This window comes from Poecilia formosa, unplaced genomic scaffold (genome assembly GCF_000485575.1).
Source record: "Poecilia formosa unplaced genomic scaffold, Poecilia_formosa-5.1.2 Scaffold201, whole genome shotgun sequence".
In the NCBI taxonomy this organism is placed as follows: domain Eukaryota; kingdom Metazoa; phylum Chordata; class Actinopteri; order Cyprinodontiformes; family Poeciliidae; genus Poecilia; species Poecilia formosa.
In genome coordinates, this window is record NW_006800140.1 from 1,181,946 (window position 1) to 1,203,561 (window position 21,616).

The 21,616-nt window shown below is 38.2% G+C and overlaps 3 protein-coding genes across 6 annotated transcripts; 2 read left to right on the forward strand and 1 right to left on the reverse strand.

The window, feature by feature from the left end:
- Positions 1–1,610: 1,610 nt before the first annotated feature.
- Positions 1,611–9,975, reverse strand: ccnj (cyclin J). 2 transcript variants are annotated; one of them, XM_007566955.2, is made up of 7 exons: positions 9,776–9,974; positions 8,857–9,014; positions 8,572–8,663; positions 5,580–5,790; positions 4,522–4,821; positions 3,601–3,760; positions 1,611–2,490 (listed from the first exon to the last, which is right to left on the reverse strand). In XM_007566955.2, the coding sequence occupies exons 3-7, from the start codon at positions 8,638–8,640 to the stop codon at positions 2,166–2,168; spliced, it is 1,065 nt and encodes a 354-aa protein (XP_007567017.1). In that variant the 5' UTR covers positions 8,641–8,663; positions 8,857–9,014; positions 9,776–9,974; the 3' UTR covers positions 1,611–2,165. The 2 variants fall into 2 exon arrangements, with proteins under 2 accessions (XP_007567017.1, XP_016534537.1); XM_016679051.1 differs by lacking the exon at positions 8,857–9,014 and having other exon boundaries at positions 9,776–9,975.
- A 274-nt stretch (positions 9,976–10,249) lies between these two features.
- Positions 10,250–15,419, forward strand: LOC103148268 (uncharacterized). 3 transcript variants are annotated; one of them, XM_007566956.2, is made up of 4 exons: positions 10,250–10,527; positions 11,063–11,362; positions 11,460–11,627; positions 13,573–15,419. In XM_007566956.2, the coding sequence occupies exons 2-4, from the start codon at positions 11,080–11,082 to the stop codon at positions 14,556–14,558; spliced, it is 1,437 nt and encodes a 478-aa protein (XP_007567018.1). In that variant the 5' UTR covers positions 10,250–10,527; positions 11,063–11,079; the 3' UTR covers positions 14,559–15,419. The 3 variants fall into 3 exon arrangements, with proteins under 3 accessions (XP_007567018.1, XP_016534533.1, XP_016534534.1); XM_016679047.1 differs by having other exon boundaries at positions 10,250–10,495; positions 11,177–11,366; XM_016679048.1 differs by lacking the exon at positions 10,250–10,527 and having other exon boundaries at positions 11,119–11,366.
- Positions 15,420–16,422: 1,003 nt separating this feature from the next.
- znf518a (zinc finger protein 518A) lies at positions 16,423–20,949 on the forward strand. The gene is made up of 3 exons (XM_007566958.2): positions 16,423–16,693; positions 17,459–19,351; positions 20,226–20,949. The coding sequence occupies exons 2-3, from the start codon at positions 17,473–17,475 to the stop codon at positions 20,885–20,887; spliced, it is 2,541 nt and encodes an 846-aa protein (XP_007567020.1). The 5' UTR covers positions 16,423–16,693; positions 17,459–17,472; the 3' UTR covers positions 20,888–20,949.
- Positions 20,950–21,616: the final 667 nt, after the last annotated feature.

Sequence of the window (21,616 nt, forward strand, 5' to 3'; positions counted from 1 at the left end):
ATAAAAGTTTTTAAACAGTCTGATTGTGTTAAAAATGGGAAAAATACAAAAGTTCAGTTCAGTTCCCACTGAATACTAGTATTTAACTTAAAGATTTTGATTTGTTTAAGTTAAAGTGGGAAATTATGCTACTATAGTACAATATCAGTTTTTATTTACATATCTCTTTACCACGAGTCAGAGTTAGGTGGTAACTAGTTACATTTAGTCAATTACATTTACTTGAGTGATTTTTTTTGAAAAAATAAAAAATAAAATTAAAAAATTAAAAAAAACTTTTAGGAGTATTTTTTACTACACTGTACTTTTTGTTTTTACTCGAGTAATTTTATTATGAAGTAGAAATTTTACTTACTCTTCATTAAGTAAAAATTCTGGATTTTCTACCCACTGAATGAAACATGTTTTGTACTTGAGTAAAAATATTTTGAAGTAGTGCTGCTCGCACTAAAGCATCATTTTTGGGTACTCTAAAACTGTACAAAACCAAATATAGAGGGTAAATATGGTAAAGCAATGCGTTAAATCTGCTTCCTTCTGCTTTTCTCTGCACAGGAAACTCCATCCCATTATAACGTGGAGGAACCAGAAACCCATTAGAGGTTTTTACTCACCACATTGTTTTAGTGACGGGAAGTCATTTCAGTTCAGTCCCCTTTGAGATTGGGGACTCAATCTCAAAGGGGAGATTGAGTCCCTTTCATTGTTAAAATTATACACAAATATATACATAATATATTATGTATATATTACATATACATATATATAAAAAGTCAGTCTTGAATAGACTGACTTTTTGAATAGTCAGTCTATTCAAAAACAAACTGACTAAGAGTCTGAAAAAATGACAGCGTGTGGTTCACGCCTTAAAGAAAAGCAAATGTATTTGCTGTAGCTGAACTTTAAATTATCGTTTTTTTTTTTACGTCTTCAGAGCTGAAGTTTCTTTTGAGAAGTTCCAAAGAAATATATTCTGACATTTTTCTCAGGAAAATCTGCAGAATGATTAAGAAGACGGAAGGTTGAGTTTTTTTATTTCTCATTTTTACGTCTGAGCTGACGAGGAAGATTTCTTAGCAAACAGACAAGACAGATGCTGCCCTCTGCTGGCTGTCAGCTGTAACCTCACCTCGCATGCAAAACATGCAGGTTTCGCATTACTTTCCACATTTGTTACGTTATTGGAAATTTTAGGTGGTGGGAAAAAACAACCATGCTTTATTTCCCCCCCGCCCATGTTTGTTTAATAAACATGCAGATAATTTCAGAAAAACTCAGATATTTTCTAGAAAAACAAGAACATTTGCAAGAAAAAATGTAATTTTTATATGAATATCAGAAATTTTCTACAAAAAACTTTTATTTTAACTTCAAATGTCTAACATTTTCTTTAAAACTTTTTCTATAAGTTTTCAAAGTTTTTTAAGAAAATTTCTGATTAATCAAAATTATTGGCAGACATTTTCTCCTTTTATTCCATCTACAATGGCCCTAATACACCATTGTAAAAAAAAAAACTTTCAAGTTTTGGATCTATAATAAATATCAATCTACTTTGTTTGCTTGATTTTAGTTTTTTTATTTTTGGAAATAAAGAAACAGACTCAGTGTTGCAGTCATCCATTTTTAAGGATTTTTATACAGTGAAACCGACAGAATTTCAAGTTGTAATGTTTCCCCCCCGAATTGGATCATCATCAACACAGGTTTGCGTTTTATTTAAAAGGACTGTAGAAGCTGACTGAAACTCGGGGGATAATTTTCACGTGCTGCAGCATCTACCATCTTCGTTCTTGACATTTGCCCTAACAACTAGAGAAGAAAAAATTAAAATAAGAACAACGCAACAAAAACTCTTAAGTTAAACCACAAACTTTGACAAAAATCCCCCCTTTTGGCTCCTGCTGTCTTAACTTTCAACACAGGGTAATTAATACTTCAGGTTGGCATAAAATGAACACAAAGCTTTTTGGTCTAGCAGAGATTGGTGCAAAACAGCGCATTGACATTCACTCTGTATCTCAAACATTAAGAAATGAAACATCCTCATGTATTGCACACTGAACGGCTCAAAGTGCTGCATAAATCTTATCAAGTCTCTGGGAATTAAAAACAACATTCTGTACGTTCAAACGATCACGTCTGGCTCTCCACCAAAATGACGATCATCTGTCGAAGCACGGCGCCTGGTAGCTGTAGTGCATGCTGACTGGGTAAGCCCGGCTGGGAACGCCGGGCTTCGGGTCCAGACAGGCGGCGGAGGCTTGTGTGTCGCTCTGCTGGGGGCCGGCGGGGCCCTGCAGGTAGGGTGCAGACCTGTGGCCGGCGGCCGGGCCTGCCTGCAGGGCGTTCTGAGGGAACTGCATGGAGGGCAGCTGCAGGAACTGCGACGCAGCGGCTGGCTGGCCTGAGCTGTGGAGCAGCGCCTGGCTCTGCTGCTGCTGAAGGCACTGCTGCTTATTGGCCTCTTTCACATCACTGTCATGTGCACTGGAAAAAAAACAATGTCATATTTATAATCCTTTAACTGCATAAATAAAATCCTTGAGTGAGTAGTTTAATTTTGTATAAACTACAGAAGCTGAGAAAGGACATTTTCTGCATACATTTCTTCCAGATAATTTTCTGGAGATAAATTCATTTCCCAATGGTTTTCTTGAGAGAAGGAGTAAATTTCCTGTTGTCCACATATACTTTTTCATGAAGGTTTTCTCGAAATAAAGAAATTAATTTTCTTTATTTAGAGATAACGTTTCTAGAGATAATGAGTTAACTTCCCTTTTTCAGTTTATACTTTTTCCCAATAGTTTCTCTAAATAAGTTATTCTCCAGACTGTTTTTAAGATAAAAAGTACATTTTAAGTTTTCAAGAAACTCTTTTCCTGAAGGTTTTCTCAAAATAAATAAATTCATTTCCCATGGTTATCTCGCTATAAGTTAATTTTCACTTTTTGGTATAAACATTTTCCAGATTATTTTCTAGACGAGTTAATTTCCCGTTTTCCACATATACTTTTATCCCCAAACCTCGAGGGTTTTCTTGAAATAAAGAAATTATGTTTTTCCTGGTTTTCTGAAGAAAACTAGTAATTTTTTTTGTTTTCTTCATATACTTCTTCCTCATAGTTTTCAAGATAAATTCATTTTCTGATTGTTTTCTTGAGCTAACTATTAAAATTCCAGATGATTTTCAAGAGAACTAGTAAATTTTCCAGTTTTCCACAAATACTCTTTTCCTAAGGTTTTCTCGAGATAACAAGTTAACTTCCCATTTTTTGTAAAAACATTTTCTCTTTAGATAACGAGGTAATTTCACTTTTTCCACCAGTACATTCTCTCGATAGTTTTCTCGAGATAACAAATTCATTTTCCGATGGTTTTCTTTAGATAACGGGTAAATTTTCTGTTTTCTGCGTATACTTTTCCCCAACGGTTTCTCTACATAAGGAGTTAAAAATATCCCAAGTTAATTTCCATCAGGATGTGAACTCCTGCTCAGGTGAGCCTGCAGAATACAAATTAATCCTTCACCGCTCAAATTTTCAATGGAAACCCTCGTATGTTTTCATTTATTCACTACTTTGTCTTGGCCTCTCTCACATGAGCAGCTTCTCCGCGCAGGGTGTGAGATTCTCCCAGGCATAGCCGGTGAGGCGCTGCAGGCGGGCCGGCCAGCTGGGGGAAAGATGGAGGATGAGGCGCGACGCCGCCACGCAGGCGGCCGCCACCAGCGACGGAGCAAAGCACAAAAAGATGTGATCTTTGAAAAATTAAATAAAAACAAAACACAGATCAGAGGGAGGAATCCAGCTGATAAAACAAAGGTGTCTAATATTAAACCTTTTATGTCAATAATTTTCTCCAGACTAAAAATTTCAGTTTTATTTGTATTTATATTTAAAAATATAAATACAGAATTCAGAGGAGATACTTGGAGAAGGGAAGGAGGAAGGATGGAAGGAAGGAAACATGGACAAAAAGAGGAAGGAAAAACAAAAGGAAAGAAGGAAGAGTATACAGGAAGGATGGAAAAAATGAGAGGAAAGGAAGGAAGGAAGCATGAAAGCATGGACACATGAAGGAAGGAAGAGGAAAAGGAAGGCACCAAGGAAGGAAGGAAGGAATAAATGAAGAAGGTAAGAAAAGAAAAAAAAGAATGAAGATAGGAAGGAAGGAAGGAAGGAAGGAAATGAGGAAGGGAGAAAGGGAGAGAGGAAGGATGGAAGAAAGCAAAGAAAAGAGAGAGGGAAGGAAGGAAGGAATGAAAAAAGGAAGCAAAGAAGGAAGAGGAAAAGGAAGTAAGCAATGAAGGAAAGATGGAAGGAAGAAAAGAAGGAAGGAAACAAGGAGGGAAGAAAGGAAAGATGGAAGGAAGCAAGGAGGGAAGAAAGGAAAGAAAGACATAAAGAAAGACAGAGAGAAAAACAGAGAAAGAAACTTGTTCCATTCTTCCCTAAAATAAATCTTCAACGCACAGAGACGAGTCCTCTGATTTCCTCGGCCTAACCTTCACCAGCGCACCTTGCAAGGAGACTTCCAGGAAGTAGTCTGCGTACTTGGCCATGTACAGCTTGGTCTTCTCCAGGCTCGCCATGGGCCAGCCGTCGTGCAGATCTCCGTCCAGGACGCCGACGGACAAATAGTAATCAATAAAGTGAGCTGCAGTGGGAAGGTACAGGTTCCAGCTGAAGGTTTCCAGCAGCAGCAGCTCCATGTGGAGCAAACCCTGCTTGGTCAGGACCAGGTTCATGGAGCTCATGCACCCCAGGCTGTTCAGGGTCTCCAGCTTCGGCACGCGGTCCTCCCTTTCCTCAAATTTACCTGCGTCAGGTAAACCGGAAGAAAAGTTAGCCGCATCAACAAACCGCTCAACATATTATAAACGTTCTTATTCTGTTGGCCAAGTTCCACATACATGCCTGCAAATTTGCTAAAAACAAACCTGACCTCACTGTTTTAGAGCTTATTTGAGATGTTTTTTTGGATTCTTTAAAATTGTGCACACTCTAAAGTTATTCATCACTTAAAGCTAAGTAAAGTGATGAATTTCATTTGTAACCTGTTATTTTTTCCTCATCGAGTCCTATGGATTTGTTACACCAGCACCTCGAGAACACCGTCTACAATTGTATATTCTTTATTTGTAAATAAAGTTTATTAGAAAAAAATCGCTCAACTGCCTGAGTACGCATGCGTGCGGAATAAGCTTCCGCGGCATTTAAAGGAGCTGTCAGTTCGGCATACGCGACAAGATACAACAACAAAAAAGCTAATAAATTGTTTCAATGATAACTAGATGGATATATATGCAGTGTCATGGTTTCAAAGTGTTTAAAGCAGCTCCAGCTACAGTCAACTACAAAACGCGCCGTATAAAACCTGATGATGGTCTGACTAGCTAACCGCTAAGTTTGGCTGTCATACAGCTGCTAATAAAGTTTATGCTCTAACATCTACGTCATGTTGCTGATTAAATAAAAATGACAGCGCATACTTGTCTGACAGATATAGCCGTCAGTTTTTGCTGCGCCTATGGCGATCTGACAGCATCTGAACTGACAGGTCACTGATACACATACTTGCCAGAAGGAGACAGGACAGAGAGACTATGTGAAGCTGCTGCATGGTGACGTCATAGCGGTCCATGAAGAGGTCGAGCAGGTAGACGGCCAGGTGTCTGGCCGCGGGGCAAAGGCAGAAGCGGTTGCAGATGATGGCGATGAGGTCTGCAAAGTATCGCCTGAGGTTCAGCTGAGGGGACTGGCCTTTGTAGGACGGCAGTTTGAGCTCCTGTTCCAGAATCACAACAATAATAAACTGTACAACACAGGCACGATGTACAACTCAAATATAAATATGTGCTGTTCGCATCTGTAGCACCTTAACCAGTCACCAAAATGGACATGCAATATAATAATAAAATAAAACACAAAGTAAAACACTAATAATTCATAGAAATCTGGCATAACATTATGACCACTGACCTTTAAATTGCATAACTGCAGATGTTTGTAGATTGCACACTGCAAAAACTGAAATTTAAGTAGGATTAAATATCTTAAACTAAGGATATTTATGCTTGTTTTCTTTCTGAGTAGATCATTTTTGTCACAAAGAGGTTTTATGTTAAAATATTTTGTGTTTTCATAGTTAATTATTTCAGTAAGATATTAAAGCTTGATATTAAAAAAATATTACTGTCATGAGTAAACTTAAAGTCTAGAACTTATTTTTTAAGTAAGATTTTCTTATTTAAAGTACAAAGAAAAGATAAAAAATCATTTATTAAACAACAAGTGAGCAATTTCTTCCACAAAGATGATGCGTTAAAGTTGTTTTTTTTAACATACAAAAGTTTCAGCTGAACCTTTTATATTCATGTGTTTCTGGTACATCTGCATATCTGATGCACATGCGACTTCTGTAAACAACATCAATGGAAGACAAAGTTGCTTCTCTTCATCCACTGGGGATTCATTTTTGCTTTAAAAAACAGGAAAGACTATTTTGTGCCAACAGGAGTTATCCTATCAAGCTATTAAACCCTAAATTTCCATCTCAGTGCTAAACATGTTGCAGCAACACAGTCGTCATCAAGGCTAAATGTTAACATCCAGAGTTCAAATTTCAGAATAAGTTCCAAGTTAATGGCACTTTGCACCAATCTTATGGATGGATAACCTAAATAGCAGATTTTTAAAACAGAGGTGGGTAGAGTTCCCAAAAAATTTACTTAAATAAGAGTAGAATGGCTTCAACATATTTTTACTCAAGTAAAAGTAAAAAGTTGCCATTGAAGTAAAGAAAGTATTTGGTAAAAAGTCTACTCAAGTACTGAATAACTGGTCAAATTATCAATCGTTTAATCAATCAATTTTGGTATTTTAAGGACAAAATGGCAATAAATAAAAATTAACTAAATCAGGCAAAAAAAGGTTTCTTTCAATAAAAAAACTTAAACTTTAACAAAAACTGTTGGTGTGCGTTTGTGTCTGGTGAATTTTTGGTTAAAACATGTTTCATTCAATGGGTAAAAAATCCAGAAATTTTACTCAAGTAAGAGTAAGAAAATATTTGGTAAAAAAAAAATAAATGGTAGTCAAGTACCGAGTAACTGATCAAATGATCAAACATTAAATATTTAAAAATGACATCAGACAGACCAAAATATAAAGTTAAGTGGAAATGACAGTAATTCATATAAGTAATAAAAAAATAACAAAATCGGGCAAAATTTACTTCTTCCGAATCAGTTCCTTTCAATAAAAAACTTGTGAAACTTTAACAAAAACATCAGGTGTGTGTCTGTGTCTACAAACATGTTTGTTTTTCATTCAGTTGGTAGAGAATCCAGAAATTTTACTCCAGTAAAAGTAGAAATACTTCATAATAAAATTACTCACGTAAAAGTAAAGCATAGTAAAAATATTCCTAAAAGTACTTTAAAAATAAAATAAATGTAATTGAGTAAATGTAACGAGTTACTACCGAATTCTGAAGACAATAAATATTTTTGTTGTTGAGCTCCTATGTCTATTTATTCAATAATTTACCAGCAAAAATTATTATTGAATTGAAAATGTAGGTTAGTTTGTTGATACACAGTTTGATTAATTAACCCTGGTTAATTAAAAAAATTGAATCAAGTCCCACCAATAATTAAAAACATAAAAACAGGAAGGCATAAAAATTTAAGATAGATGGACAAGAACCAAACAGTTGTGGCAAATGATTCAATGCATCTCCAAAGCTTGTTGGTGGGATCCTGGTATGAACTGTCCAAGACCTGCCAAAGGAAGCAATGGTGCAAAACTCACTGATATAATAAATGTATTCTAGCTTAGTTTGCAAACAAACAAGTCAGGGCAGAAACACAGCTAACAGGCAGAGTTGGGTAAATGTAATTTAATTGCATTTACTTGATAACTTTTTTTGAAAATGTTTAATTTTAGCTGAATTTTTACTATTTTTATTTTTAACTTTTACTTGAGTAGTTTTATTGTGAATTATCTCTACTCTTACTTGAGTAAAATTTCTGGATGTTCTACCCACTGAGTGAAAAACAAACATGTTTTAACCTAAAATTTCCCAGACCTGCAGTCTTTGTTAAAGCTTCATAAGTTTTACATTGAAAGAAACTGATTTGGAAACATTTTATTTAGCCTGATTTTGTTATTTTTTGTTAGTTATATAAATTATTGTCATTTTGGTCCTTCAAATACCAAAATTTCCACTCAATTTATATTTTGGTCGGTCTGATTATCTAATTTTTAAATATTAGATGATTGACAATTTGATCAGTTACTCACTATTTGAGTAAACTTTTTACCAAATACTTTTTACTCTTGAATAATGTCTTGGACTGCTACCTTTTACTTTTACTTGAGTAAAAATATGTTGAGTGAAACTGTTGCTACCTGCTGCAGGGATGTGGTCATATTGGCATTCCTGACTGGTAAAACATCAGTAACGTGCAGGATGAACACAAGCTATCAAAAACAATATAGATGCACTGAAATTGTTAATTATTTTTCTCCATTGTGGTTTCATTTGATGGTCAATCGCCCTCACTTTGCATCTGAGCGCCTGGTAAATATCTGCAGCAAGTTGTCCCTTCCACCATTGGTCCTCTAGCTCCATTTAAGACAGTGCTTTGGAAACCTCTGGAAGTCAAAGCAAAGTAAAAGTTATTAGCACACTCATACTGGGCGCTGAAGATGCGCTCCCAACGTTTAAAACGCAACGTTTGCACGCAGGATTTCAACAATACGCATCGATTAGCGATCCCGTGGGTGTCATAACTCAATCGGCTTTTCCAATCCGTGACGTGGAAATTAATGATCGGTGCAGACTCACCCAATGCGCAGGTTCACTGGAGTAAAAGTGCAGCTTAGACTAGCCGATCATGCTTTGCTTGGTCTCGTTGTTTTAGGCTCGCAGGCAGCAGCAACATGAGTTCTTCAAACTACACAGGTGCGTTCAAGTGCTGCTCGAAAAAACGCCACGCTCCAAGACTGTCAATCAGAACAACCAACCAGAAAGACGCCATGACGCCAGAAAAATGGGGTTCGGAAAGTGAAATAAGCTTCAAAATGTGAATGAGACATTTTTAAAGTCATCCATCGCTCATCTTCATGTTTTTATGCCCGTTATTTGATTGTGGCATCTTTACATTTTATTCAGCACTTGAAAGCATCACTACCAACTACTGGCCCATAAATTACTGGGTAGTTTTGTAATTGGGCGTTTATGGGGTGTAAAGTTACATTGTTCAAAATTACCAGCAGTAATATGGATTACTGTCATAAGGGAAAAACAAAATATGGTTCATTATTCAAAGTGATATTTTCACCATGTTCTTAATGTAATCATAAATGACATAGTTTCAAACTAAATATTTAATTACCAAATTAAATATTTACTTTGAGCCTAAATAATTATATTGTCTACTAAATAATCAGCTTTATCTAAACCTTTAGTTAGCAATTATTAATATTTAGCTTGAGGCTAAAGATTTAGTTTCAAACTAAACAGTTATAGCTAATCAATTATCTAAAAATATTTAGCTAGTAGCTAAGTATTCAGCTTTCATTTAGCTACTAGTTTCATTAGTAGCTACTGAAAGCTACAACCTATCATTAGCAGCTTTCACAACTAAATATCTACATATAAGCTAATATTTAGCTTGAAACTATACTTTGGAATTAAATATTTAACTTTAAGCTAAATAGTTAGCTAATAAACACATTGAATGATTACATGTAATTTTACTTACCAATAAGCAGGAGTAGACTACCAAAATAAGAGTCTGGTGAACTTGTATAATATAAACTTTTCACTTCAGGTGTTGCTCATGTCTCTTCTTCTTTATTGTTCCTTCTCCTCTCGACATGTGCATCTCAGCTTAAAATAGTGAGCAATTTAAATGGTAATTCAGACTTTTATCAATGGGCTCACCAGCAGGGGTTGATGTGGAAGTTCGCAAGACCCAGCTTTTACTTTGAGGGTTTACTTCCGGTTATTAGCAAGTGAATTTGCAGCTAAATATTTACGTTGGTACTTAAATATTAGTTTGAAACTGTTAGATTTATATATTTTTTCTCTTATGATAGGCTAAATAATCACAATTACTGCCGTTAATTTTTCACCGTATAACTTTAGAAACGTAACCCCGCAGGTGTTATATTATTTTATACTCTGACTGTAGGAGGCGCTGTTTCTTCTATACAGCTCAAATGTTTCGTCCCACGTATTATTTTCACCACAAAAACAGATATTTATGATCAAGATATGCATACAAAGCTACTACATATTTGAAATTTGAATAAGCTCGAAAAAATTTTGTCACATTTCTTGCATTGTGAACCGCAATGTCAAAAACATTCATCATTTGGCCAGGCCATTTTCACAAATACGTCAGATGACTTCCTTTCTAACTCGTTGCGGTGTATCTGTACTTCCAGCGTGCTTTTGCCTCGAAACCTGTCTGGAAAATGTACTATACTCATCTTTAGGATAAAGCGAAAGGTGAGGTTAATAAAACAATAATGACGTGCTAATAAGCCATGGCAACGTGCTCCATTATTGTTAATTTACAATTTTCTTACAGTTTATAAGGGAAACAGCATCTGGTTAGACGGTAAGCGAGCTAGCAGTAGCGTTAGCCAAATGTAGCTAAAATATACACCGCTTCATGTCAGTACTGTAACGTTAAAAGGTTTACTTTTTCTGTCAACGTTAATAAAAACAATATTTATCTGTTAGTTAGTTATGTCGATGTTATCTATCATTGTTAATTTACAGTTTTCTTACAGCGTAAAAGGTAAACATCCTACAATTTTAAATTCCGCTAGCTAGCAGCAGCTTTAGCAACAGCTAGCTAAAAATATACACCGCTGCCTGTCAGTGCTGTAAAGTTCAAAGGTTTACTTCCTATATTAATGTAAAATTACGGACATTGTCCAACACTGTTGCTTAGAATAGTGTTGTAAATATTAAATCATTTACATATTCTGATATGATTCATAATTTCTTGTTTTGTTGTGTCCATCTTTCTCAGCAGCAACCCACCTAACAAACATGGCACAATCATCAAGACGTTGCTATTGCAGCGTACCACGCTGTTCTAGCAACAAACAAAAAAACCCATATTTGAGTTTCCATGATTTTCCCGTGGACCCAAATATACGTGCCTCTTGGGTGAGAGCAATCAGGAGAGATGAGGGACCAAGTTTTCAAATCATCCGTGGGAGCACTTTTGTCTGCAGCCAGCACTTTGCCCCGGAGGACCTCAGCACATCTGCCAGTGGAAGGATTCGGATTAGACAAGGAGTGGTGCCTTCTAGATTTCACTGGAATGATTGTGGGTAAAGCGAGGACGACAGGGTTCAACATTTTTTAAAATATTAACAAAAATGTGTCCTAACTGTGAAGTGTCTCAACATATTTCCCACGTTTAGGGAGAAGCTCACAAGCTCCTGAGTCTGTTTTCATTCTAACCAAAAAGCGTTTTGGTGCTGCTGGCCAGGATGACTTCCAGAAGATGCCTGACCCTGGGGACTGCACAGAGGAGGGATTGCTTGCAAGTGTAGTGGCAAAAGATCATGACTATGCCTGCAGTCTTCCTGGTTAGTATTACAGAAAGTGTCTTGTACAAAAAACACATGGCAGTGAATGACATTGTAACCATCTCAAGAACATTTCAGACTTGCTAACTGGTGGGAAGATTGTTAGTAAATACATTTGAGTGAGGAGGAGCAGCTTTGCTATCCATCTATAGAAAATATTGCATATTTTGTGGTTTTCCCTTTGAATAAGCTTTATATTTATAAAAACTCAAGTCAAGTTTATCTGTATAGCAGCAACACGGCATGTGTGCCTTGTGTATATTATATACACAGCTCTGGAACATATTAAGAGACCCATCCATCCATCCATGGATGGATGGAAGAGACCACTGCAGAATTATCAGTTTTTCTGATTTTATTCTTTATATGTATATGTTTGAGTAAAATGAACATTGTTCTTTTACTCTGTGAACTACTGACAACATGTATCTGAAATTCCAAGCAGCAATTTCAGAGTATTTATTTACAGACAATGAGAAATGGTCAAAATAACAAAACAGAAGGAGTGCTTTCAGACGTGAAATAATGCAAAGAAAACAAGTTCATATTCATTTAGAAACATCAGTACTAATGTTTTAACTCAGGAAGAGTTCAGAAATCAGTGTTTGGTTGAATAACCAGGAGGTTTTCAATGGGGTTCAGTGCAGTGGGCCTTCAGAAAGAACACAAGCAATAATACATTATTCTAAACTATTTACAATTAGGCTAATAAAATAATCTACAACTTGCCGCCAGCGCAGATCACTTCTCTTTAATCGGCGTCTGCAGATGTTGGAGGTTTAATTTTTAGCTCGTTGTCTCTGTACCTCAACCTATGTCCCATTCAGTCCACTGCGTTTTCAATTTTTGCATTAGTTTATCACCTTCTTTGATGGATGCATCTACATCTTCATTTTCCCTCTAATTGTGACTAAACTAGGAAGAAATTATTGTATTTCATTTGTCTTTTGTGTTTTTTAATTAAATAAAACCCTATTGTGGTGCCCTTATTGTTCACTATGTAGATGTTTGTCTTATTTAGAGCAACTCAACATATCTCATTGAGAGCTGATGATCTTACCGTGAAGAAACTCTTTACTAACTAGTAATATTTTCTCTCATTATTTATCGACTCGCCTGCATTGAATGGGTCATTAAGACGCTTCTCATTCGCTAATGTCCATTTGGCAGCACAGTTTATTTTATGATGCTGTGATAAACAGTTGTAGTATGCCAACAACATGCTAGCTAATGTTAAAAGAGCAGGATAAAAGCAGGTAACCATGGCAACCAGTGAGCGTTTAAAGTACATGTGTCAAACTCAAGGTTGGGGGCCAAATCTGGCCCTTTGTAGCTTTTTATGTGGCCCTTTAGACTCCAAATTATATCAATTAGTCCCTCCAGTTTTTCACAAATGCACAAAACTCACAATAAATCAACAAATCCTCACATTTTATTCTGATTTCACTGCAATATTTCTCTCAAAATTGGCCAAAAACATTAAGTTTAAGTTACCGCTGCCTCAGCCTCACTTGATGTCAAGTCATAGTCTGTGACCGATAAGGCAATTAATAAAAAGTCATGTTTAACACTACACATTAGCGTAAACATCGTAAAAAATCCTTACAAATATTTCTAAATTAGCACCACAAAATCTGTGATTTTGATTGCAAATAAACCACAAAAACAATCACGAAATCCCAGATGGGCTGACAAGTGTGAAAAGATGTTCAATTATATTATTTAATTTAAGGAAACATTTACTGAAACAAACAGCTCTTTATTGATATTTGAACAGTTTGATGGGTTTTACTAATACATTCTGACACAGCTGGCCCTTTAAGGACATCCAGACTTTGATATGGCCCAAAATGTGTTTGACACCTCTAGTTTACATACTCCAGTGATGAGGACAGTGAAAGTTGAGTGACGTCTCTTAAGCTGTATGTTTTCTCTTTTCGCTCAGGTAAACTGGACACTGCCACTCGGAGAATTGAAGAGTTGGAGCTCCAGGTTTTGTCATTGAAAATGCAAATCCAGCAGCTGACTCTTAAGAAGAAGCTGCCACTGATTTTCAGGTTTTGTGTCACAGATGAAGATTTTCGTTACTACACAAAATTCAACTCGAAGGAGATCTTCGCTGTGTTTTGGGAGTCAATTAACCCTTCTGCTTCAAGGCTGGTGTACTGGTCCAAGGCACAGCGGTCTGCAGAAGAAACGCCTAGTCCTCAGCGAAAACCTCCGCTCATCGACGAACTGTTCATGTTTCTTTGTCGTGTTGCAGCCGGACTTCAGGAGAAGACTTTGTCGTCCATCTTTGAGGTCAGTTTGCCCACAGTGAGTCGCATCATCTTAACGTGGACTAGCTACCTTTACCAGGTTCTTGGCTCGCTGCCGTTGTGGATGACAAGAGAGCAAGTTCAGGCCACCATGCCTGACAAGCTCAAGCAGTGCTGCCCCCAGGTGAGAGTGGCAGTGGCCTGCACGGAGATCCGCTGTGAAACGGCACGCTCCAAAAACCACACCACCTTTAAAGGTCTGATTGGCATCGCTCCATGTGGGATCATCACTTTTGTATCCAAACTGTACAGAGGCTCCATCTCAGATGTAGAAATAACTGGGAAATCAGAGATCTTAGCGCTGCTTCAGCCCGGAGACGGAGTAGTGGCCGACGAGGGTTTCCAGATTGAGAAGATTCTGTCAGAGGTCGGGGCAACACTCATCGTCCCTCCACTAAAGAAAACCACCAGTAAACCACCAGTAAAGACCCAGGCTGTTGCTGGACTGAGGATTTTGGTGGAGAGGGCCATACGAAGGGTGAAGGAGTACCAAATCTGGGACGGTCTTGTTCCTCTTTCTCTGGTCGGTTCAGTCAATCAGCTGTGGGTCGTCTGCTGCCTAATGGCAAACTATCAGGGACCGCTTGATCTAAAAGGAGACAAACCAGTCTAGAGCCTCCAGGTTCCTGCAAGCCTCACTTCTTTGATGAACATACACTCACCGGCCACTTTATTAGGTACACCTGGCTGGTACAGAGTTGCCTTCAGAACTGGTTTTTATATGTTTATCTTGGCTGAATAGGCATCTTCCATTTTCCTGTAACCTGCTGCTAAATTTCCCTACTGTCAATAAAGGATATTTCTTTTTTTTTGAGTAGGAACTTGGGTAATCGGACTTCAGAGTTAAAAAGAACCCCTGATTGACCCCTGACCTCTCTGCAGTGTTTCTAACATTTTCTAGCAAACCTCTGACACCGAACTGATCAATAGACCCATTCAATAATTTAAATAAAGCTCCACCTATCTCACCTTTAGGATGCAACCTACAGCATGGTTGGCCTGTAATCAGCGCTTTATTTCACCGTTTACCTTATTAGAAACTTCCTGTTTCAGTTACTGTTTTATGACAAATATAGTTTTGTAAACATGAAAAGACACTAAATGAGCATCTCACTCAATACTGTGTATTTATGATAAAATTACATGTTCATTAATATACATTATCCCATTGGAGATATCTGTGTTTATGTTTATTAATTTTGTTTGAATTTGTTCTTGGTTTACTGTATATCTTGGGGTTCATTTGTAGGTTAACAACCTTATTTGTTTGTTTGTTTTTTTGTTTTGCCTTTGTAAGTCAGACAGGAAGAGCTGTGGGGCCATTTTCTATAAGTATAGAAACAGGACCAGCATGCACCGGGGTGGGCTTATGTTTTGTTTTTTTAAGCAGGGGGAGAGGAAGGAAACAATAGAAAGATAAATCTGCATTTATTGCTTACCAGAGTGGAGAAATAAACCGTAAAATGCAACCTTGCAGCTTTTGCATGTTGGACTTCTTTTTTCTGTGAATAAAATATAGCCACAGAGCAGAAGTGGCTCATTGATTATTGATTTCTGATGTAGGATGTTTGGTGTGAAAACAAAACAATTCAGTTGAAAAGTTAAATTATTCCAGTAACTAAGTAAAACACATGATATAGATTTATTACCTGGTGTTTTCAGGCCTCTCCTTTGTTTTTCTTTTTGCTTATGAAAACATATTTGATGTTATAATCAAAAGTATTTTTAAAAAGGTTATTTTCAAACAAAATCTAATAAACCAGCGTAATCAGTTCACTCAACGTGGCCAAAGTTGGGTTGTAACTAGTTACATACTCAATTACATTTACTTGAGTAACTTTTTTGGAAAAATTTACTTTTAGGAATATTTTTACTATGTTGTACTTTTTAATTTTACTCTATTCTTAAGTAAAATTTGTGAATTTTCTTCCCACTGAATAAAAAACAAACATGTTTTAACCAAAAATTCACCAGATGCAGACACACGCCTGCAGATTCTGTTAATGTTTTCTAAGTTTTTTATTGAAAGCAGCTGATTTTTAAATATGTTCTTTTATTTTTTGCTACATATGTAAATTATTGTCATTTTGGTCATTGAAATACCACAATTTCCACTTAATTTTATATATTGGCTTGTCTGGATTATGTAATTTGATCAGTTACTCAGTACTTGAGCAGACCTTTTTACTCGAGTAATTTCTTGGACAGCTACTTTTTACTTTTACTGAAGTAAAAATACGTTAGTAGTGCGACTTTTACTTGAGTTAAATTTTTGGGTACGTTATCCAAAAACATGACTACACTGAGATTAAACTTCAAGTGGATCCTGTTTACTAATTAAATGACTTCTGATTTACTTTATTTGTTTATGGTTAGAGTAAAAGAGGCTGATGAATGCCCCACCTTTCAGTTTAGTAGCTGCAAAAAAAAACAAACAGAAAACCGTTCAATCCTTAAACGTCACAGTTGTGCATTTCACATTAAACATTGATTAAATACACTATATTTTGCAGCTGTAACGTGTGAAACTATACAACAAGCTCAACAGGAGTGAATAACCCAGCAAAGCGGAGTGAAAGCAATGGAGGCAGAGGAACAGCTGAGTGTTTGTGTGGAGCTGCAGGCCTGGGACAGCAGCAGCAGCAGCGAGGAAGCTAACGGCTAAAGCTGCTCACAGGCTGTAATCCCCGGATGAAACCATCATGGCTGCCACTCGCTGAGCTGTCAAGCTCTCCACAAAAGAAAAAGGTAAAGAGAAAAAAAATGCACCAAACACCCGAGACAACTCCACATTTACTATGAATTTATCCCACCCGACAGCTTTGTCTGCGGTAATAAATCGAGTCGGCGTGAAAACGCGGTGGTGTGCGGGAACTTTATCGTCGCGCTTTGTGCTCTATAAGTTATTTCGTCTTTGTAAGCTCCTCTTCTTAAGCGTCGCGTTAATTCAAACCGCAGTTAACGCCACTAAATGCGTGTTCAGATATAAACAGAGGCGCTCAGCCGCTCTCTTTCCCTCTAACTTGTGTTTCTATGTCTTCTCTGCGCGTTGCAAAGCGAGTCTTTTATCGCTTTGTTGTGGTTAACTTTAACTAAACAATGGACCAACGACCCCCTGGCTGTTTGTGCTCGGTCGTTTTAAGTTTTAAGCGTTTCTTGTTTTGATTTTTCTTTTAACAAGTCGTAAAAATGATGGGTTTTTAAAATTTATTTCGTGTGTTTCTTTTAAAAACTGGTTATGAATCTTGCAGGTGAAGCTATTGCAATTTTCTGCATGTTGTTGATAAATATCCGTGTTTGTTGTTTGTGACACACTAATGCCCACAGTGGGGTAATTTGGACCTGGGCCAGGCAACAGGTGGACCTGTTTAAGAATTACAAGCTTGTTTTAGGGGCTTACATTTAATTATGATAATTAAATTCAAGTAAAATTACATCTCTTGTTCAAAATGTCTTTTTTTTAACTTCCAAACAATGCTGTTTTTATTAACTGCTGCATATTTTCTGCACCAGAAACCAGAAGAAACATGGATGTTTGCACAGCCACCTCAACGGGCCACAGAAAACGGCGCGTCAACAAGAAGAATAGAAGCTGGCACAGACGGCTCCACCTCAGGAAAACTGTCGTTCAGCCCCCAGCTATGCAAAGCCAAGATAAGAATGGGCCAAAGAAGATAGCGAAGAAGTGGGAGCAGACCAGCGTGTGGCCTCCATCGAAGGAGCCTCCCCGGGAAGCCCGCGTCACAAACGACGGCGGCAGTACGCTCAGGTTCCCTTGCTCTCAATGTGGGGACAACTCGGATTATGCCCCCAAAGACCTGGCAAGGCATTTTGTGGAAAAACACGGAGGCAGTCCGCCCGTTTTTTCCTGCCATATGTGCACCTTTAGCACCCATGAATTCTCCTACCTTCAGGTTCACCTGCTAAGCCACAAAGACACTTTTTCTACCTGCAGCATGTGCAACGACAACGTTCAGCGCACCTGGCCTGAGTTTAGTGCACACCTGACTATGTATCACTGCTCAGACGGGAAGTATTCATGCGAAACGTGTAAGAAATTCTCAACGTGTGACTTTCGGGTGTTTCTAGACCACATATATAAGCATAATTTAACCGTTGAAGAAAAAGAAGTTGGTGGTCGTCAGTTCTGCGGCGGCGAGGCTCCTGAGAAATGGTTGCTCAATAAGAGCGTTAAAACTGCTCGTGTTTGCCAGAATGGCAACCAGAGGAAAGATGGGAGGCGAGTTCATTCCATAGCAATGAAGCCAAGCGAGCGGATCCCCAGAGCGAAGGCGAGGTTAACGAGAAGCACAGTCAGAGACACCTGCTGGTTGACGCAGGACTGTCTGTCGCTTCCCGGGAAGGAGTTTCTGGATAAATACTGCCATCTTTCTGACCCACAGACAACGTTAGAAGAGACTCAGCAGTTTTTGATGCAATCTGTTGCCGGGGAAACTGATGACCAGAAGTGGACCAAGGCTCTCAAATCCGTTCTGTCAAACGTCCCTCAGAAAAACTCAGAAAACGGCATTGCGCCCAACACGTCAGATCTCGCCGTCCTCACGGTCAAGAACAAAATAACGCTAGCTCAGAACGGTGCTTCTTATGCGAAAAGGTTGAAAATGGCCTCCACAGATAAGGAACCTACCTGTCCTGAAAGCGCCGATGGCGACTCTTTGTGTGCAAGTGACCAGAACGGATTTAATCCAAATCTGAAAAATCAGGCGCCTTGTTTGACTGAAAACAAACCGCACAGTGACTTCTCGTCGTCTGGCGCTGGAACGCAGGAAAACCGGGAGAACCGCAAATTAAAGACCGATTCAGAGATCCAGGAAAACGGTGAAAAACTGGAAGAGCCTGCAGACGACGTGGGGATCTGCAAGTCGAGTGATTTAAAGTTGCCGAATGAGAGTGAGGGGAAGATGAAAAAACGACGGCGGAGAAGAAAACCCAGGTTTAAAAAATTGCTAAGAAAACCAGAAGGAAAGGTCTTAAAGATCGTCATAAAGAAGAATCTGGTGAAGGGGAAGCAGTGGGTTTCTCAAAGCTCTTCATCTCCAAAACACGTTGAGATCGATGGTCATGTGGAGCAGCCATATCCTCAGCAAAACTCCGTCAAAGGTTCTCCAGCGGACCTTCCTGATCCGTCTAGACGAACTGCAATCTGTGATTCTGTACGACCAACTGAAGACTCTACGATGGAAAATGAACATCGAGAGATTCAGGATGACGTGGAGGAGTCGCAGGATTTCTCTGACAAAAGCGGATCTGCTGAAGGAACAAGCGAGACGAATCCCGTGGCTGCATCAGTGACCGACGTGGGGACGCCAAACGAAGAGCCGGCGCTACAAAAATCCAACGAGGAGACGGAGGAGAAGAGAAGTCCTGCTGCTTCTTTGCCACATGGTAAGACGGTAATTTATTGTTCAAACTCTGCAGGCATGAAATGAGTACCGGAATGAGTCTTTCTGCGAAGAGAGAGTACAGACAGCGATATGGACTTTTTATCGCGATATTTTCTTTTACTTTATCTTCAGTTGAGTCAAAAAAGAAAAAAACACAAAGCTGAAAAAAACACAAAACAAAATTAGTTCAGAAATAGATAATATTTAATTTCCTGTTAACCACAAGAACACAAAGTATCACAATAACGATTAATCGTTTAAACCCTAGTATTATATTAGCATTATATTACTTTAAAATTATCAAAACAAAAATATTATTGTTTATTGCAATAATTTCTTCCTTATTTATCTTGACAGATTCAGCTACAACTGTTCTGAATATTTTTGATCCCATTCTTATCACAAAGTTGTACATAGGTGTGATGATATTGAGATAAACGATAATATTGTCAGTTTGAGAACATTCTTAGATAATAATGATAAAAATGACATATGAATGCAAGTACTGTACTCAAAGATCAAAAAAAGTTTAATTTCTAAATATTTAACACTGAAACTGGAAAACATTTTAAACATCCAAAATAAGAAACAAAACAACAATAATTTAAATGGATTATGTAATTAAAAAAAATATTGATCAATTTAGCTTAAACAGGGAAAACAGGCAAAAGTAGCAGACATGTTAATAACCAACCAACATAAAAAAGTGGCGGCTTTTCAATGATATCAAATGGGACAACCTCTTTAATGATTGGAAATTATCAAGCTTATTTTAATTTATCCTGCTATTAATTGATTTACTGCTATTTGTGACAGACCTAGCTGAATAATATTGCTGTAAATTTCTCCTTTATTAATCGTCTTTATTTTTACAGTGGAGGCAAATTTGGACTCCTGCGTTGAACGTCCAGCAGAGGAAAGTGATCAAGGGTCAAGAAGCGAAGGGCCGTCGACAGATTTCAACCAGCATCTCCTGAGCGGCGTCCGGTCACCTGAAGCTGAAGCGAGTCAGCAGGAGCCGTCAGCGGGAGCGGCGAGGCCTCAGTGGCAGATGGTTCCAAAACATCAGCCGAGAACGCTGAGGTTAGTCGCCGTAAATCCGTCCCAGCCGGTCAAACGTCCGGCGGGAGACCAGCCCGTCGTGGTGCTGAACCACCCGGACGCCGACATCCCCCAGGTGGCCCGCATCATGGAGGTAGTCAACAAGTACAGGCAGGTGCGGAGAGTCCTGCTCTCCCGGCAGACTCTCAGGGCTCTATCGGTTCTGAGTGGTTGCGGGGCGGCAGCGATGATGAACGATCTGACGGACAATCAGGGCGAGAACTCGGTGCAGGAGAGGTTCACCCTGAGGCTGAAGTTCCGCAGGGTGAGCAGGAAAAAGTACGAAATCGTGGGCGTGGCGTCGCCCGGCCGGGACACCTCGTCGAGGGTCTCCTGCTGGTTCTGTGGCCGGGTGTTCGCCAGCCAGGAGGAGATGATGCTCCACCGGCAGCGCCACCTGATGGACTGGAGGAAGCCAAACTGTGAAAAGTCTTAAACGTCACACACTGGATGGAGCGGGCAGGAAGGAAAATTAAATCTGGAAAGAAACACACAATCTCACCAAATATTTTTGGTTTAGTTTCTCTTTTTAATTATCGTACTACACTTTAAATAAGACAGAACTAACGAATAGATAAGCTTTTAGTTAGTTTGAGTCAGTAATTCCTTAATATTGATGAAAAAGTACTAGTTTCATTGGCACTTACAGAATGGGAAAATATCTTGGTAAGTGAAATAATCTGCCAGTGGAACTCGAACTGGGTTGCTAGGTAACGGGCTGGGCCTGGCTGGGGTTGCTAGGTAACGGGCTGGGCCTGGCTGGCGTTGCTAGGTAACGACTCCAGTAGAACTCACCCTTTGTCATCAATATTAAGGAATTATTTACTTAAAACAATCCTCTATATTTTGCTAAAAAGTTACTTGTAAGTTAGTTTTGTCTTATTTCAAGAATACTAAGATATTTGTACTAGAAACTAGAGCAAAAATACTTGGTAAGATTTAGTTTTCTGTAGTGAAATTATTGTTTTATATCTGTCTTGTGATTTTTTTGCTTTATTTTATAAATAAATTGATGATGCTTCATGGAAGGTTCACATTCTCAGGGTAAACAGTTACCTTTTGTTTCTCTTCCAGTAAAGCTTAATACAGAGAGCTTAGTTTATTTTTATGAGTCTTTTTGCCTCCAAAAAGTTTTTATTTAAGGTGATTTAGGTATTACTGTCAT

Excerpts from the sequence above, each read along its gene's own strand:
- ccnj (XM_016679051.1), bottom strand. The coding sequence starts at position 8,640 with ATGGAGCTAGAGGACCAATGGTGGAAGGGACAACTTGCTGCAGATATT. Across the intron at positions 3,761-4,521 it reads CCTGGAAGTCTCCTTGCAAG|ATCACATCTTTTTGTGCTTT; the intron begins GTGCGCTGGTGA and ends AATTTTTCAAAG. Across the intron at positions 2,491-3,600 it reads TGCGCGGAGAAGCTGCTCAT|TGCACATGACAGTGATGTGA; the intron begins GTGAGAGAGGCC and ends TTTTTTTTCCAG.
- LOC103148268 (XM_007566956.2), top strand. The coding sequence starts at position 11,080 with ATGGCACAATCATCAAGACGTTGCTATTGCAGCGTACCACGCTGTTCT. Across the intron at positions 11,363-11,459 it reads TAGATTTCACTGGAATGATT|GGAGAAGCTCACAAGCTCCT; the intron begins GTGGGTAAAGCG and ends TCCCACGTTTAG. Across the intron at positions 11,628-13,572 it reads CTATGCCTGCAGTCTTCCTG|GTAAACTGGACACTGCCACT; the intron begins GTTAGTATTACA and ends CTTTTCGCTCAG.
- znf518a (XM_007566958.2), top strand. The coding sequence starts at position 17,473 with ATGGATGTTTGCACAGCCACCTCAACGGGCCACAGAAAACGGCGCGTC. Across the intron at positions 19,352-20,225 it reads TGCTGCTTCTTTGCCACATG|TGGAGGCAAATTTGGACTCC; the intron begins GTAAGACGGTAA and ends TTATTTTTACAG.